We start from the raw sequence: 17,078 nt of genomic DNA on the forward strand, positions 1-17,078 counted from the left end.
GACTGCCTGCGTCTCTGGCGCCCTCCTGCATCCATGGCAAGGGCGCCTGTGCAGATCCCCCAGCCCAACACCCACCACCCACCACCCACCCAACTGTGAGAATGTCCATGGAGAAGATAGGACCCTATGCTAACTTATTGATTGTTGTTCTTTGGAAATTGTTATTTTTACGTCTGTTAAAGTTTCTTTGTCGTGGGTATATGTATTTATAAATGGCTACATTTGTAACGTTGATCCATTGTGTTGAAAACAAAAAAAAATGTTCAGAATGTGACCACAATGTTTCTGAGCTGCAGGCTTGTACATATTGTATATTCAACTTGAGTGAATCATTGGAATTTGCATGCTGGACTAGTCCCTTGGGACACTTGTGTTACAGATACGTGTAGGCCCTTTTGTGTGACAGCTGGAGAACCCAAGAGGTTGGATGAATATTTGCACATTTTGCTGGTCAAATTAATAAAAACCATCCCTGCATTTGTAGACTTTTTTATTTCACCCAAAGAGAGAGAGACACACACAGAGAGAGAGGGGGAAGCTGCGCGCTGTTTACACTTCAAAGTTGGCACATGTACAGTGCGTGGTGCTGATGGTGCCTTTGTGTTTTGGGCTGTCAGCTGCGTCCACACTAAACATTACCACAGTAGCTGAGAGAATTGTTCTCCATAGTTAGGCCTGTGATAGATGTTCGTGCACACTTCAGGCTTTTCGTCCTAATCATCAGATTTAAATGTGAACCCCGTCAGAGGGAGGAATCGTTTCTTCTCATTGTTTAAAAATCTATTTCAAATTTAAAGTAAAGGTGCCATTTTCCAAAACAAAGACAAACACAAATGTAACTTTTTTATGACACATTGTAATGTTACATTGACATAAAAAAAAGTCTAGAACGATGAAAAACAGTTTCGTGGTGCACGATGTTAGACTCTGTGGGTTCCTTTTCTAATCTCATCATTTGTTTGATTATTGTCTTTTGGGCTTTTGCAGGTTTCCAAATATGTAGAAAGATTTTACACCAAGAAATTACAGTTTTCACACTAAAACACGTTGTTAAAACACGGTGTGGCCGATTTTTCGCAGAAGAGGAGAGCGGACTGCTGAGTGGTTTAGGTAGTCTCATGTTGTTGGGCTAAATCATTTCTCCCACAACATGAAACTGCCTTGATTACCTCAGTAAAACTCGTCGCCACACGAAAAGCGCATCACTGTTAATCACTGGTTGCATTTCTTATTTTTTCTTTTGTTCATAATTTGGCACAGACTCTGAAGCTAAATTGATTTTTCCAAAACAAGGTGCAATAATGGGTTTTATTGTTGTGCGTAAAATACTCCAGAGGATTTTATTTTAATGTGGCTCCATTTTTCCCATTGTGTGCAACCTGTTATATGGGATATGTATGTGTCTGGAAATGGTGAGAATCATCTTCAGAGATTCAAACTTTACTGTAATACGATTATACGTCTCTGAGGGATTTTGAGTGCGAGTCTGATTTTAGCAGCAGGGCGTAAAGATGAACGCTGCAGGGAAATGAGAGGATTAGAGCCTGTATGTGTCCAGCAGAGCAGGAGAGGACAGACAAGGCCTCGGTTATGATCATTGCAGTCTGCCAGTTGCCTCGCCGTAGGAAATGCCGGATGCGTCTGCTCACCCAGAGAAAGGACACAAAGGCCGAGCTTTATTGGTGATATTTAGCTTAGACAGCCAGGTTGTAACCTGAAGAAAAACAACCCAATTGCCCGTGATAAAAAGGACTGTTATATAGCACCCAAATAACCTCACCCCACTTTCCGTTTTAGATTGCCTTCAAAGTGGACCCGCAGCCCTGCAGACGCACCAATGCGCATCCTGGAAACTGAACTGAGCCTTAATGTGTTTAGATCTTGTAAAGTCCAACGAGCCTTTAAACACATCTTCGCTTGTTCTCTCTTATTTAAAAAGATGTTGCACAAACCAGCCACCGAAAAACTGAAATTGCTTTCCAAAAACCAGAGTTTTATAGTAGGAAGTCATAACATTATTATAGGTTAGAGCCTTTTTACTGTTATTATTTTGGAGAAATAATAATCCCATTAGGTTTTTATAGAAACACAAATTTTTTAAAGGGAATAGCTTGTTTCACAAATGGAGACTTTCAAGTAGTGTTAGACCTCCCCCTAGAACAACTATGTTCGATTACAACAACATTACATCTCCTGACAAAAAAATCTAACGTTTATTGCTTATAAAACGAAATATTCCCCAATAAAGGCGCGGGGATTTGCTATTAAAATGTGGTGGGGAAAATGGTGGCCATTTAGTTGAGCAGCAGGCTGATTTATTATTTATTGTTCTGTCCCACGGTCACGTGTTTGGGGCGCCCTATCCAGTCTTGGGCAAGGTTCAACTTGCTGGACGCATTGAGCTCCAAGCTGGTGCAGGAACGCAGCACATTTGATCATGCAATGAATCCGTTTTTTGGAAAGATTGCAGGTCTGTGACGCGTTAGCTTTTTTTTGCGTTTCGCTCTTTCTCTGCAATGTCGACGCTGGGCACGAGTTATTATGTTGACTCGCGTGTTCTTCCCGAGCAGGAAGATATGGCACCGAGGTACTCATCAGCTGCAGGGGTGGAGCAGACGCTGCTCACCGAATATGGCGGACAGGAGTCTTGTCCTTTGCAGGGGAAATCTTCTATTTTCGGTGGATCTTGGAGTCCCATCCCGGCCCACCCTCCGAACACAGCCGCTCCGACCTACATACATCACCACTACACGAACGGCGACAGCGATGGCATGTTTACGCGCTCCTGGGCGATGGACCCGGTCTCTGCGTCCCTGTGTTTGACGGGATTACCGTCGGCGGCCATGCACTATGAGATCAAACCCGAGCCTCTGATTGGGAGCGCCGAATGTACAACTTTGGAGACGCACACACCTCTTTTGTCTGACATTGAAAACGGAGCGTCCCTTGCGGAGATTCCCTGCGAGACCACATCCACGTCTAAGCCCTGTGACGACAGCGCGTCAGCAGATGGGAAGAGGGAGCGCGATGCAAGTAAGCGATGCAGCGTTTCATTTATACTCTGGTCCCTCTGTGGAGAAATTTAAATGAATGGAGATGCTTGCACATGTGGGGGGGTTGTCATGGACCGATTTAGCTCAAAAAAACAAAACGTGCGTAAAAGCCGTGTATTGCTAATAACACAGTGCATATTCTTACATGCATATTTGTCAAGGTGGTTTGCACACACCACTGCGTAATGATTTTTCATATCATTGTCATCAAATTGCTCAGCGCCGTGTGGAAATAAAACCAGAAGGATTCCTTTCCAAATTTATAACCTTGTCACGAGCAGCATGCCTAACCCCCCACTCTCTAGACTACACCGCCTTGTTGTGTGAATGCTATCCTGACTGGGAGCGTTTGGGGCCTAACTCTCTTCTCTCCTGGTTCCGACCACCCCCTTGTTTCCAGATAACCCGTCCTCCAACTGGCTTCACGCGAAGCCCACCAGAAAAAAGCGCTGTCCGTACACAAAGCACCAAATCCTCGAACTGGAAAAGGAGTTTCTGTTTAACATGTACCTCCCTCGGGACCGTAGGTACGAGATAGCCAGACAGCTGAATTTGACCGAGAGGCAAGTGAAAATCTGGTTTCAGAACCGCAGGATGAAGATGAAGAAGGAAAACAAGGACCGGCGGAGGGACATTTAACCCGGTTCTGAACTGATGGAGGATTGTAGAGTCCGAGACAGAAAGAGGGGGAGGGTGGGGGTGGTCTGTCCTTAGTATTCCTGAGCTGTTACACATGTGGTTGTAAAGTTTTGTGTTGTTGCTTCTTTTCCCTTCTCTCTCTCTCCAGTGATCCAGTGTTTTCATGTGTGTGAGGGGACACAGTGTGTCGTCTTGACTTTAGATGTTGTAATTTGTGCACACACACACACACACACACACACACACACACACACACACACACACACACACACACACACACACACACACACACACACATAGTGTAAAGTATAATAGGCCTATTTGTTATCTGCATGGAATTATCCTGGACTTTGACCTGAATGTCTTCTACGCTACCTATGTTCATTGTTTAAGTTATTTTATTTTTTTATGTTTCTGCCACTTTAAACGTTTTTAAAAAAAAACATTTTGTGAAAACACTGTGCACACTTAAAAAATACCTCGTCGTTCTTAGTTTCATTCAAAAAATAAAGAGTAGTTTGTATAGCATGTGAGGAAATTATTATTTATTATAAGATTACTATTGATTCGAGTAGAATTAATACACATGGTATATTTCTAAGATAATGTAAATGAATAAACTACAACTCATTTAATTCATTGTCTCCTTTCAACCTGACAAATGGAAAAAAACTTCAGAGACAAGATTAGAAAAAGTACTTGAATTACATTTGAATTAAATTGAGACAGAAAACAGTTTTTATTAAAGAACAAACTTTTTTTAAACTTTAAGTACGTCTGCTGGTTTCTTGCTTTATGGCGGCAACAAACCAAATGAGCCACAAAAACTTCACAAGGCTTGTCTACACTTTTTTTTTTAAATTTGTTTTTTCTGAGAAATGCTTTTCTCAACTCTTCTGGTATATAACGGCATTTCTAATAATAAAATCTAGTAATAAAATCTAATGAAATAATAATAATTTCTACATTAAGATTTGTATATCTTGTGAAGAATTCAAGTGTTTAATTTTAACCCTTTTATAAAGATAAAAAGTACGAGCAGCGATGAATAATCACTGGATCCTTTATCGAAGAAGAGAGTTTCTCAGAAAGTGACTGTGACAGTGAAGGGGAAAAAACACAGAGAGGCAGCCAGACCCATTCTGGCCTGTGGGCTGCTTTGCACTCAGTTATCGGAGCATCGACATTCACAATGTCGAGTGTAGGACATGTTGATGTCCCCGCTGCAATAAAACCACAATCTCAGCTTCAGCTGTTTATAAGCTGTGAAAGGAGCGAAGCATGTCGAGGCTTCGTGGAGGCAGGAAAGCTGCGTTTCCGCCAGGGCAAAGAGTCAAATATGTAATATTGCTGGAAGATAGGCCTCGAGCTGCACACACGCGCACGCAAAGACACACAAACACCCCCCCCCCCCCCCCACACACACACACACACATAGACACACACACAAACACAGACAGACAGACAGAGGGAGAAAGGGGGGGGGTGGTAGGTCGATGGTGGATGGTATGTCCTAAAACGTCTAATTGCTTTACAACCGTCTACTAACAATTAGACTTGCAGAAAAGGCACATCCGTTTGTTGCTACACACACAGACACACACAGACACACACACAGACACACACACACACACAGACACACACACAGGTCTCGGTTTTGCAGCTGGCAACGGCCTTTATTGAGGCATGTCATTCAAAGATATTTTAAGTATCAAGATGTAGTTTCTTGGTTACACACAAACACACACACACACACACACACACTGAAATTTCGTCCAAATAATATCCACTACATGCATCAATTTATTACTAGAAAATGACACTACTAAATAAACACTAGTGTTTTTAATTTGAATTGCCCCCCCCCCCCCCCCCCCCCCCCCGTCCTACTGATGGTGTCACAGCTCCGTGCAGTGCTCAGTGCTGCAGTGCGCCCTGACCACCAGCAGGTGGAGGCAGCGGCTCGTCTGAGGAGCAGCGTCCTGAGTGATGCGTTCAAGGCACAAAAGGCCACTCCCCATTTAATACAGACCTGCGCCACTTGTGTCGTTTCCATCATGGAACATCTAATCCCACTAAGTGTTCTGGTGCTTTTTTATGGTCATTTAATTATGGCATGAATTGCTATCTAAATATGCTTATTTAATTAAAATGGAGGCTTCTGACTAACTTTCTTTTATTGTCCTTTGTGAGAATGGCAAAAAAGTAGAGTGCGAATTACTTTGTCTTATTTAACAGTTTAGAGAAATGTCTGCGGCTGTCGTAAATCTCACTCAGCTGCATGCATGCATGTACCAATACTTTCTGACCCCAAAATCCAATATTAAAACCAATATAAATCAATTAATGAGCAGCTATGTGAATATCCACGGCTGAGTCAACAGGCCCCAGTCGCTGTTGTTAAGGTGAACACGTTTGACAGCATCACACACATTTTATGATGCAGCTCAACAACCTCCCTTTACCAGGAATTAGACTGGACCTTACTGGGACCCTGTAGCTGAGGTGAACTTGAGTCCAAAGAGTGGGAGACACCTCAAACCTTCCCTCCCTTCCTGTTTCCCCCTCAATGCCCCCCTCACCTCACCCTCTTCTACCTCCCACACCCCTCAAAAGGTCACCCACATGCATCTCATTACCTCCTCTGAGGAATAAGAGATAACTGTGAGGATAAGTGAGGATTAACGGTTTAAAAACATGATAAAATACAGATGTTCTACCTTCTGAAACGTCTCTTCAGCCACTGGGAAACAGCGCTGTGCGTGGATGACATCCCAGTTTGACCCCTGTGAATGTTGGGATGGATCTCGTCTGTGCAAGCAGCAATGTGAGGAGCCGTGCCGAGGAAAAACAGAAAGTTTCTCGGCTGTTGCTCGCCATGACCTATCGTGACCCCTATACATCAAACCTCATGACATCTCTGGTGACAGAGGAGGCCACGGGTGAACTGTGGAGGAGAAGTTCAGGGGAGGGAAGTCATGAGCACACAAGTTTGATTCCCCTATTCATGCACTGCTGATGCTGTGGCCCGTATAGAGTGAAGTGAGGTTGTGTGAGCTCAGCCCAAAACATATCAGATCAAAGCTGCTTTCATCAGGAATACACTGGTGCATTTTTGAGGGGGAAATTTATCCTGAAATTCCTGCATTATTTTACTTCAAATCCTTCTTAAAACCACTTTTACAAGCCTAAACATGTTTGCCTTTACCCAGAAAGCAACTGGGCAAGGACACTTGAATCCAACAGGAAGTGGAGACTAGCTCATGAAAGTTGACTCAAGAGGCAGGTGGTATAAAAGTACCAGAGCATGAAAATCGAGATTATTTTATTCATAAACATAATTTATTCATACCCAGAAATTCATCTTTTTGAATCCCTGAGGGGCGAAAAGCCGAATAATCATTGTAGTGCGTTTCTTTTCTTTTTATAATTTATCTGATATTTCCTATGAGCACAATGTCGACGTGCAAAGCAGTTTGATTTGTGGGCCCATAACGCGCCTGAAGTATCTGTCAAATCTTCCCATGAATCCTGCAGGGCACAATAAATAAAACTGTGATATAAAAAAAACGGCTTTGTTTCCAGGACACACACACACACACACACACACACACGCACGCACACAGAAGCTTGTATGCACTCTTGTATTTCTTTCTTTCTTTAGTTTTTTCCCCCACAGGCAGAATATGATGTGATATATGACATAATGCAGCGTTAATGACAGAGGCAACACGCCATAAACACGTTCAATCATTTCACCAAATACCACTACAAATATCAGCCTCCACACTCCCAGTCTATATTTTACATATGTATAATAAAAGGTGTCATTTCCTATTTAAAGAAACCATATTTTTATGTTTTAGACACTGAAAAACAAAAAAACAGACGCGAATGTGGAGAGTATTCAATTCTTTATTTTTTAATCTGTATTTGCATCACACTTACCATGAATTTAAAATAATTCCTCAGCTCATTACAGACTCGTTTGAGTATTTATCTGGAAACCAGGTCATCGGTGGTCGCAGGTTCTGGCCTCCGTGCGTCTTGCCTCCCAGATGTCTCCTGTTGTTCCAGAACAGACGAGAAACGAGACACTGCTGCTGCAGCCCTCAGCTCGCCAGACACCGTCCGTTCGTCTGCATTCGTTCGGAAACAAGCAGCAAAATGTCGCTTTGTGTCTGTAGCGTAAGAAAATATACATTTGAGAAGTGTCGCAATAAGAGAATATGTCAAATATTCAGCATGATGCAGTGTTTAGGTTCTCGATTCAAACACAGTGGAGGATTATTTAATTTGCTCTTTGTTCTCTTTTTATCATTGCTGCCTTACACCTGTGTCTATTGAAATAAACCACATTTACCTGCACTGCACTTGTTTATGTTAACTACAAATTATTTGCACATTTGTATGAGAATAAAAAGGGAAATAACGTGGTTAGATGGATCACAATTTGCAGAAACGAGTGGAAATGCCGGAGACTTGGTTACACACGAAATAATATCGATTAAAACCCTAAAACAGATATTAAATTAATCTATTAACCCCCTTCATGATAGAATATATTATATAATCTATATTTAAGATACATTACCCTATTATTTAGGCTAGATTGGCGCATTATATAATCATAACATCTGCCTTAAGGACATAAATAAAACTTGATATTCGTTCTGTGTGCCTTAATTTTCATATAAAATATTCTAAGCACATGTGAAGGCAGGTTTGTGTTAGCAAAGGAGCAGGCCATGGGAAAGACGTGGTCCTGCAGGGAATCTGAGAAAGGTACGAGCCTGAATGGGTTTTCTGCTGAATGCCAACACCCACTCACCTCAGCAAACAATTGATCCTATGTAAACGCTGCTCCGTTCGTTCCTTTTATACCCAAGTCCAATCCTCTCTTCTTTCTTTTCCTTGGCCAGGATAGTCCTTTTTTGCAAACGGAAAAAAAACCCACACCAAGTGTCGTCTTCCGCTGGATTTCTGATTTATTATCGAACGAGTGCGCAAGAGAAAAAAAGGAAAAACCTTCGTGCGTAATGGCCCGCGCGTCTGATCCTCTGCTTCCTAAAGAAATCCCCACATTTCTAAATTGAAAACTTCTCCTTAACACTGACCAACCTGGAGAGTGGTCGCTCTCTTCCTGGCCATATATGATCTAAAGGAGTGTTAGATGGTTTAAATGTGTTCTTAGGGCAGGGAGCTGTCAGACCTTTTGGCGAGAAAGATTGATCACACGCAGGCTACCAGGGCTCTTTGTTTAGAGCCGGAGCAATAAACAGCCTTTCCTCTGCTTCACACTACAGTGGCAAATCATGTCCACTCCGCGCCGTGTTGTAACCAATAATACTGAGGTATATGGATGATGAATTAGGTCAATATTATCCCTGTAGGTGAAATAAAATAAATGAAATGGGATGTGTAGCAGGGAGCTGTAAACTGTGAAATGATGACAAATGCCCGTGCAGTAACCCACTGCTTTCATTCCATGTGTGCAAAATATTGTTCTCAGTATATCATAACAATAACACATGTTATTATATTGACTTAAATGGATAACGTTACCAAAAATAACATAATTTATTGGAGAGACAGGAGTGATAAAGGGGATGAAATCGAATGAATGTAAAATCGAAATCAAAATAATCTCCCCCTCTTCCTCTCTCCCCCCTCTTCCTCTCTCCCCTCTTTCTCTCTCTCTCCTCTTTCTCTCCCCCCTCTCCCTCCTGTGTGTTGGGGGAAGGGTGAGCGTGCACGACGTGTTGTTGGGGTGTGTGTGCGCGTGCACGCAGCCCTCCTCGCCGGGCAAAGCAAACCTTCAACAAAAAAGTCTGAAGATTAACGCCTTGGCACTGACAACGACTGCGGGCGTCGCGGCTTTATGAGACACAAATGTGACTGCTGCGATGATTTGTGGAGTGCCAGGGCGAGGAATAAAGGGCCCGCGTTCACGTGCAAATGCGCGTGCCCGCTCGGCAAAAGTTCCACCACGGCCGCGCGTAAAGCAAGGGAAGGGAAGGCACCACTTCTTGGGTGCTTTTTTTTTCACGGGGAGTGGGAGGGAGGGAGGGGGGGCACAAGTGAGCAAACTGACCCCCAGAAATGTGTAAATAAAGCGACCACCACACCCGGAATGAGGCGTTCCCCCTCCCAGTTTCTCGATCAATCACAGGGGACAGTGGCTTCTTTTGATAAAAACCCCAAATTGTCATTGGGCAGATGCAATCATGTGACAAGCAGCACGGTCTAATTCCAACCATGTCCCCATGAAAGCAATAGTTTATGTCACAGAGGTCTCCATATACCAGACTATATCCACTTTAGCAGTTTATGCTTATATTTTTTTTAAATTATTATTGTCATTATTTCGGACACCCTCTGACTTCCAGCGGGTTCTCGGCACAAGGAGGAGGAGATGAATTACGAATTTGGGCGAGAAAGTGGTTTTATCAACAGCCAGCCGTCGCTCGCTGAGTGCCTGACATCTCTCACTAACCCTGTCGGGGATGCATTTCAAAGTTCATCAATCAAGAGCCCGGCGCTTTCACGATCGACACTGATTCCTCCTCCTCCCTTCGAGCACACCATCCCCGGCCTGACCGCGGGCATCCACCCACGCCACAGCCGCGCGAAGCAGCCGGCTCCGGGGGGCTGCAGCCCGCTGCGCGCCGCATCCCTGCCCCCGGAGTACCCGTGGATGAAGGAGAAGAAAAGCATCAAGAGGAACCAGACTGCTGCTGTTTCTTCAGCTTCTTCCTCTGCGTCTTCTGCTGCTGCTGCTGCCACGACGACTGACTCCTCTCCACTCTACTTCTCACCCCAAGGCAAGACACGATGATTAATAACCCCCCGAGTGAAAAGGCTCTCCTTGTCCGAGGATTCCCCCTCTTGCGAGGAGCTGCATCCCGCGGGCCCTGTGCAACGTGGGCGTCCCTTTTAGCCACTGTAGGATTTTTGATTTAAGCATGCTTAATCTCATCAAGTAACGCACTGGCTTGTGATGCAGTGTAAGAGTGTTAATGCTTGACAGTAATGGAGAGTGATAGATTATTCTTACACGGGCCAGCAGCTGGCATGTTCATTAATCTTCCCCCTCCGTCCTGTCCTGTCCACGCAGACCCATCATATTCTGCCTGGGGACCATAAATCTTGCCCACTGCCGGTGCATGCTTGTGCACAAGTTTCACCCCCATGTGTTTTCCAGTTGTGTTGCTGTTTTGGTTTCTGAACCCCAGCTATGTGATTTAAAAAATAATAATATCATTTATTTTAGGTTCTCCAGAGGAACCAGAGGTTGTTGTTGGCGGCGGTGGAGCATCCAGGAGGCTGAGGACTGCCTACACCAACACCCAACTCCTGGAGCTGGAGAAGGAGTTCCACTTCAACAAATACCTGTGCAGACCCAGGCGAGTGGAAATAGCGGCTCTGCTGGATTTAACGGAGAAGCAGGTGAAAGTGTGGTTTCAGAACCGGAGGATGAAGCACAAGAGGCAGACCCACTGCAAGGAGAACCGGGACAGTGAGGGGAAATACGCGTGCCTGATGGACGACGGGCCGGAGGAGGACGAGGAGTTCGAGCCGGCGGCGGAGAGCGTCGCAGGCGGGACGCTCCTGGAGAGGGAGAGGTATTTCCCCCAGAATACCTTGACTTCACAACAGTGTCCGAATGGGAACAATGGGGACAGCCTGATCCCGACAGCTACGCATTCGGGCAGCTATGAGAAAAATCTGAAACATTTTCCAAACCCGGCGCCTACTGTTCCAACCTGCGCGTCAACAATAGGCCCGGACAATGACTGTTCCCCGGGCCTTGACGTCTCCTTGCAGGATTTCCACGTTTTCTCATCCTCCTCTTCTTTCTCACCGAGTTTCTCAGATTCCACAGAAAGTCCTCTGCACTTATCCACCGAGACGTTTGACCTTTTCTCAGAAACTCTCACAACAATCGACCTGCAAAACTTGAGTTATTGAAATATTTGTCTTTTTAGTTCTCATTCAGACACCATGTGTTCTCAGTGTAGCAGTTTAAGCCTCATGGGGGGGAAATATTTAAAAAATCCCACCAATAAGGTAAGTTAAAGAAAAGAAACAAACAAATAGTAAAAGTACTATTTGCTTCTGTGGGCTGTTTATACCACGAGGCTGTTATTATAAAGGACATTTCACATTTATTTTTATATGGATTCCCGCTTTAAAGGAGCAGAATATTTTCCTTGAAATAAAACTTTACATGGAGTGGAATCAGAAGCGCATCTGTCTTATTTCACAAGTTTGAGGATATTGTTAGTCTGTGCGTAAAAAACGAACATGAGTGTTTTACGCACAACGTGTGTTTTAGAAGAATATTAAGGGTTAAATTGAATTAATTAAACCACAGGATATTTTCTAAATTAGGAACAGAAATAACAGAAAGGTAGAATTAATTTTATCATTTCAAACTTTCCCAAAATAACCAGCAAAATATGCACTGAAAAAAAGCACTTTAAAACCAAAACAAACGTATATAACATTTGCAAGAAATGTCGTTGAGATTGCATTCCATTATTATTTTACTTAAAATAATATGCGAGAATTTCTTTTATGTGACTGTGGAATAGCTTTTATCTGGTAGCCTAAAATCTCTGGTGTTTTATCCGGACAGGGGTAAAAAAAAATAGGAGATTGGTCGTGTCTGCATGTTAAAGCCTAGAAAAAAAAGAAAATTTGCGGTGAGAATTGACTGTTGTGAGTACCAGGCCAAAAGCTACGACTTTTCTCGGCTCTCAAATTAAATTTTATTGCCTATAAAACTCACAGCACTGAGGGTGCTTGTTTATAGCCTGATCCACGATGTAACACAAACGCTTTGAATAAGGAATTGCACCGTGCAACGTCATTCTGGTGGTCATTTATGATTTAAAACTATTTATGTTTAATTAAAGAAGCAGAATTTTCTTTAATTTAAAATGGTTTAATTTTTATTTTAACTGCGTTTTGTCACAAAAAATACACAGTTGGCAATTACTCAAATAGGAGAATGTGTTTATTCTATTAATTGATGTCAATTAAATATCAATTAAAATAAATATGTTAATCTGGATCAAATGCATTTCTTCCAATGCTCTCAGCCTCATTTGCTGCTGAAGGAATTATTCACAGCTACCAGTTGAACCTTACGCACAATGCAACAGCTGTGGTTTTGTTATTTCTACATATATAGTTCAACTATTATTAAAGGTTTGAGGGGAATGTTTGATGAAAAGCTAAAGCCACTAATGTATCCTGGAATCTCGAGCTTGATAATCAAACTGATCGATAATTCTGCAGGATACATGCAGAGCCTGTGTAATCCCTCTGCTCTCAGGACTGAGCGGTTGGGCTCAGAGACTCACACAGCAATTTTTAAAAGTGGAGTGAGCTGCCATCCCTTCTGAGATGTGGTTTTAAGTGAAGCCTAATTGTGCACCAATTGAAAACAAGGGCTGAGTGGGCTAATTCCAGAAAACCCAAGAGGCAGAGGAGCAGTCAGCTTTGGTTTGGTGCTGCAGCCACTGAGCCATGTTGTTTTTTTGAATATTCAGACCACACAGTGTCAGTGTGACAAACCAAACAAAAATCATAAACTTCTCACCGCAATAAAAATAAAGTTTGACCACCTATTCTTTCGCAGTCTCTCGTAGGCCATCACAGAATAAAACAGACATCTGCCACGTCCTAATTTCTACACACAGATACATGTCTGGACTACATTACGTATTCAATTATGCATTTTTTAAAATAATGTTTCAATGAGTATTTGAGTGAGTTTGCTGGACAACATGCAGCTTGGAATCGGATTTCAACAAACTGATGTAGACCGTGATGAAAGTGGAAGGACCATTCACAGAGAGGAGTGTGTGAGACGACTGGCAAGTAGAGGAAGCTTTATGGGAAACTAGATCCAACTCTTGGCCAATAGATCCCACCCTCTGTGCCTACACACACATACACACACACAAACACACACACACACACACACACAAACACACACACACACACACATGCACACACGCACACACACACAGGGGTCGAAGGTCAAGCTGGCTCTCCTCTCCACTCCAAACTGGGAGGAACTACTGCCAGGTCAGGGGGGGGTCAGGTTTTGAATGACCACAGAGGGTTTGTGGCTCATAAAGAATGTGGTCGCTTGAGAGGACTCTGAACAGGAAGTGATGTCATGGAACATAAAATATATGTATATAAAAGTAGAATCGGAGGTTTAATCGCACCAAGAGGTACGATCAAACAACATTAAAGGGATAGTTCACTGAAAATAGAAAATTCACTCATCTACTCACCACTATGTGGATGGAGGGGTTGGTGGAGTCCGCAAAACACTTCTAGAGTCTCAGAAGTAAACTTTGTAGCAGCCAAATTCGATACAATTGAAGTAAATGGTGACCTAGACTTCATACATAATAAACAGCAAAAACATAACATACCTCCATACTGCTCGTGTGGTGTCATCTAAGTGTCAGCAAGCCCCAGCATTTAAAATTTGACTCATACGAGGTCATTTACAATGTTATTTGAGCTTAAAAGTCCACCTGAAGTGGCTCAGCTAGCTAGCTATACTCGCTGTGTCAGAGGGTACATGCTTGCACCTTGTAGGAAGATATCAGCGAAAATTTGGGTTAAAAACAAGGTTTAAATTACGCCGTTTCGGGGCTTGCTGACACTTGGATGACACCGCACCAGCAGTATGGAGGCATGTTATGTTTTTTCTGTTGTTTTATTATGTCTGAAGTCTCAGTATGAATTTGATTGCAAACATGCACCAGGTGAAAAACACATTACTGCAGCATTTATATTTTGACATACTGCATGAGATATGTCTACCTTTCATCAGAACACACTTCTGATGGGGCGGCTCTGGCTGAGGGGGCAGAGCGATCGGCCTCTACCAAGAAAATCTGCAGTTCGATGCCTGAGTGTCCTTGGGCAAGGTACTGAACCCCAAACTGCCCCTCATTGATACAAAGTGCTGCCCATTGGTGCACTGTGTGACGTGTGTGAATAACCATATTTCCCTTTTAGTTTAAGATTAAGACCTAAGGTATTCAATAGACTTTTTCCAAAGCTACTGGCCTGACACAGAGATGAATACAGTGTAAAGGCCAATTTATGCTTTTACGTATTTTGTAAAACTGATAGATAAGACCGCCCTATCCGTCGTGGAACGCCCTCTCCGAGCGCCTCGGAGAGCTTTTCGTACACGTCTGATTTTTCTAACTCTCCGTCTTCATGACGCAGAGCCCACGGACAGCTCTCGGCTGTGATTGGTCCGCGAACGACATAATTTCCCTACGACGTCATTTCCCTACGACGTCATTTCCGGACCTCAAACTTCCTGTTTCCTTCCCTGTCACATCAAACCCAATCACAACTATGATTCTACGATTAATGTGACGTGTGTGTTGAGCCAGCGGAGTTGTCCGGCTGACGGTGGCTCGTTAGAGCACTGACGGCATGTTTGCATGGTCACATACGGTTATAACGAGCTTTCAAAACGGCGCTAGCGGGCTAGGCTAGCGGGCTAGCAACCATGCTAACTGCGGTGGTAACAGTGCAAAAACCCGCCATCACGACTTTAATTCCACTTCTATCATGACACTGTTTCTATAATACCGTCAGGTTAGAAGCAAACACTGGGTAGTACTAGTTAGTGTCGGGAGTCCCTGCTGACTGTGTGTGGAAGCTGGGGGGAAAGCTAGCTGGGATGGGAGCTAGCTAGCTCCGTGTAGCCTCAAGCAGATTCAAGCTGTGGAATCAGCAACACAGTTCGGAAACAAGACCGGGGAACCGCTGCGCTAAGAAACGATAACATCAGCATCTTGACCCGCTGGGTGTCACTTTATTTAGTTCTGTTAGTTGCCATGGTTCAGTGTGTGGGAGGCAAGCTAACAGATGTAAACAGAAACACGTGGACTTCTTCTTCCCAAATGGGGTAGGCTTCTCTGAGCTCGTCTTCCGTTGCGCCACCTATGGGTTTGGCGGTGAATTTTTCTCGACGTACAGTGGTCGGAGAAGTAAAAATCAAAAAGACTCTTTGCCCCATGTGGAGCCCTCTTTGAGAAACGGAGAACGTAGAAGCATACTGAGCCTTAAGTCGCATGTGTGTGTGTGTGTGTGCGTGTGTGTGTGTGTCCACCACCTGCAGCTACAGGCTGAAGCTCCTCACACTGCCACTCCAGAGCTGCTCTGACGTCTCTCCTCTCATTTCTCCACAACAACAGACTCTACAGTTCAAAGACAGGATCAGTCTTTTAACCAGGATTGGGTGATAGTGCCTGTCAAAAGATAAGTCATGAATGAGTGACTTCTTTATAAACAATATGACAACATGCAGGCGGCTCAGCTTGAATACAGCAGGAGCCATGAGCTCATAAGAGGGTTTTTTTAGTCCTGCAAGCATTGTACAGTGGCCCTAAGGTGGAAAACACCCCAGCAAATGAAAAAACACACAAAAGCAAATAGGAAAACACACAAAAGCAAATAAGAAAATACATTAGCACATAAGAAAACATAACAGAGAAAAGAAAACACAACCACAAGTCAACACACCATAAAAATCACAAAACACTACAGCAAATAAGAAAACACAATGAGTAAACACAACGGCAAATCACAAAAAACGTTTTGTTAACATGTTCAATTTGCATTTGTCCAATCAGAGACAAGGCTTGTGATAGCAAGTAGCCTACTTCCATTTAGTAGGCTACTAAATGGAAGTTTATTCCATTGTGTTTTGGTAATTTGTTGTTGTTTTCTGTGAATTATTGTGCTTTTTTTATTATTATCTACTTTTAAGTTTAATGACGAGAACAATCTTACAGACCATGATGCAAACATCCAAAATGTTGGTTCAGGGACAAACTGGTGCAGCTCAGACTCCCTGTAACACCTGCCTGTTGCTTTGAGACTTAAAAAAAATAAAACCTGGCAGCAGTTTGATATAATTGCATTTTCATCTATTAATAATGCCTGTTCAGATTTATTGTGTTGACACATTTATAAACTCGCAGTGCTGACTTACATCATTGTGTGGAACCAGGGGCTCCTCCCAATGTGTCCACTGAGAAATATTATCTGGAATCAATCACAAATATGAACATGGCACAATATGCTCTGACTTTATGAGCGTGTAAAGACCCGGGTGGGCTTCAGACCCCTGTCATCAGGCGTGCACGCGCACCCGTGTACGCGCACAGCAACGCACCCGCTGATAGTGATACGATTAATACCCATGAGTGTTTGCTTGGACAAGTCATGGTGCTGCAGCAGAGCTGTGAGGTCATTGTTAATATTAACTTCCGTGTGTGTGTTTGTGTGTGAGTCCACTGCTGCTACTTCCGTGTCGTGAAGTTC

At 43.4% G+C, this 17,078-nt stretch overlaps 2 protein-coding genes across 2 annotated transcripts; both read left to right on the forward strand.

Annotated features, from left to right (window-relative positions):
* Positions 1–2,516: 2,516 nt before the first annotated feature.
* Positions 2,517–3,692, forward strand: hoxa9b (homeobox A9b). The gene is made up of 2 exons (XM_061081750.1): positions 2,517–3,033; positions 3,454–3,692. Exons 1-2 carry the CDS (start codon positions 2,517–2,519, stop codon positions 3,690–3,692), a joined length of 756 nt encoding a protein of 251 aa, XP_060937733.1.
* Positions 3,693–10,107: 6,415 nt separating this feature from the next.
* Positions 10,108–11,663, forward strand: hoxa2b (homeobox A2b). The gene is made up of 2 exons (XM_061081577.1): positions 10,108–10,516; positions 10,975–11,663. Exons 1-2 carry the CDS (start codon positions 10,108–10,110, stop codon positions 11,661–11,663), a joined length of 1,098 nt encoding a protein of 365 aa, XP_060937560.1.
* The last annotated feature ends 5,415 nt before the right edge of the window (positions 11,664–17,078 follow it).

Source organism: Limanda limanda, chromosome 11, assembly GCF_963576545.1.
Source record: "Limanda limanda chromosome 11, fLimLim1.1, whole genome shotgun sequence".
NCBI lineage: Eukaryota > Metazoa > Chordata > Actinopteri > Pleuronectiformes > Pleuronectidae > Limanda > Limanda limanda.

Excerpts from the sequence above, each read along its gene's own strand:
- hoxa9b (XM_061081750.1), top strand. The coding sequence starts at position 2,517 with ATGTCGACGCTGGGCACGAGTTATTATGTTGACTCGCGTGTTCTTCCC. Across the intron at positions 3,034-3,453 it reads GAAGAGGGAGCGCGATGCAA|ATAACCCGTCCTCCAACTGG; the intron begins GTAAGCGATGCA and ends CCTTGTTTCCAG.
- hoxa2b (XM_061081577.1), top strand. The coding sequence starts at position 10,108 with ATGAATTACGAATTTGGGCGAGAAAGTGGTTTTATCAACAGCCAGCCG. Across the intron at positions 10,517-10,974 it reads ACTCTACTTCTCACCCCAAG|AGGAACCAGAGGTTGTTGTT; the intron begins GCAAGACACGAT and ends TAGGTTCTCCAG.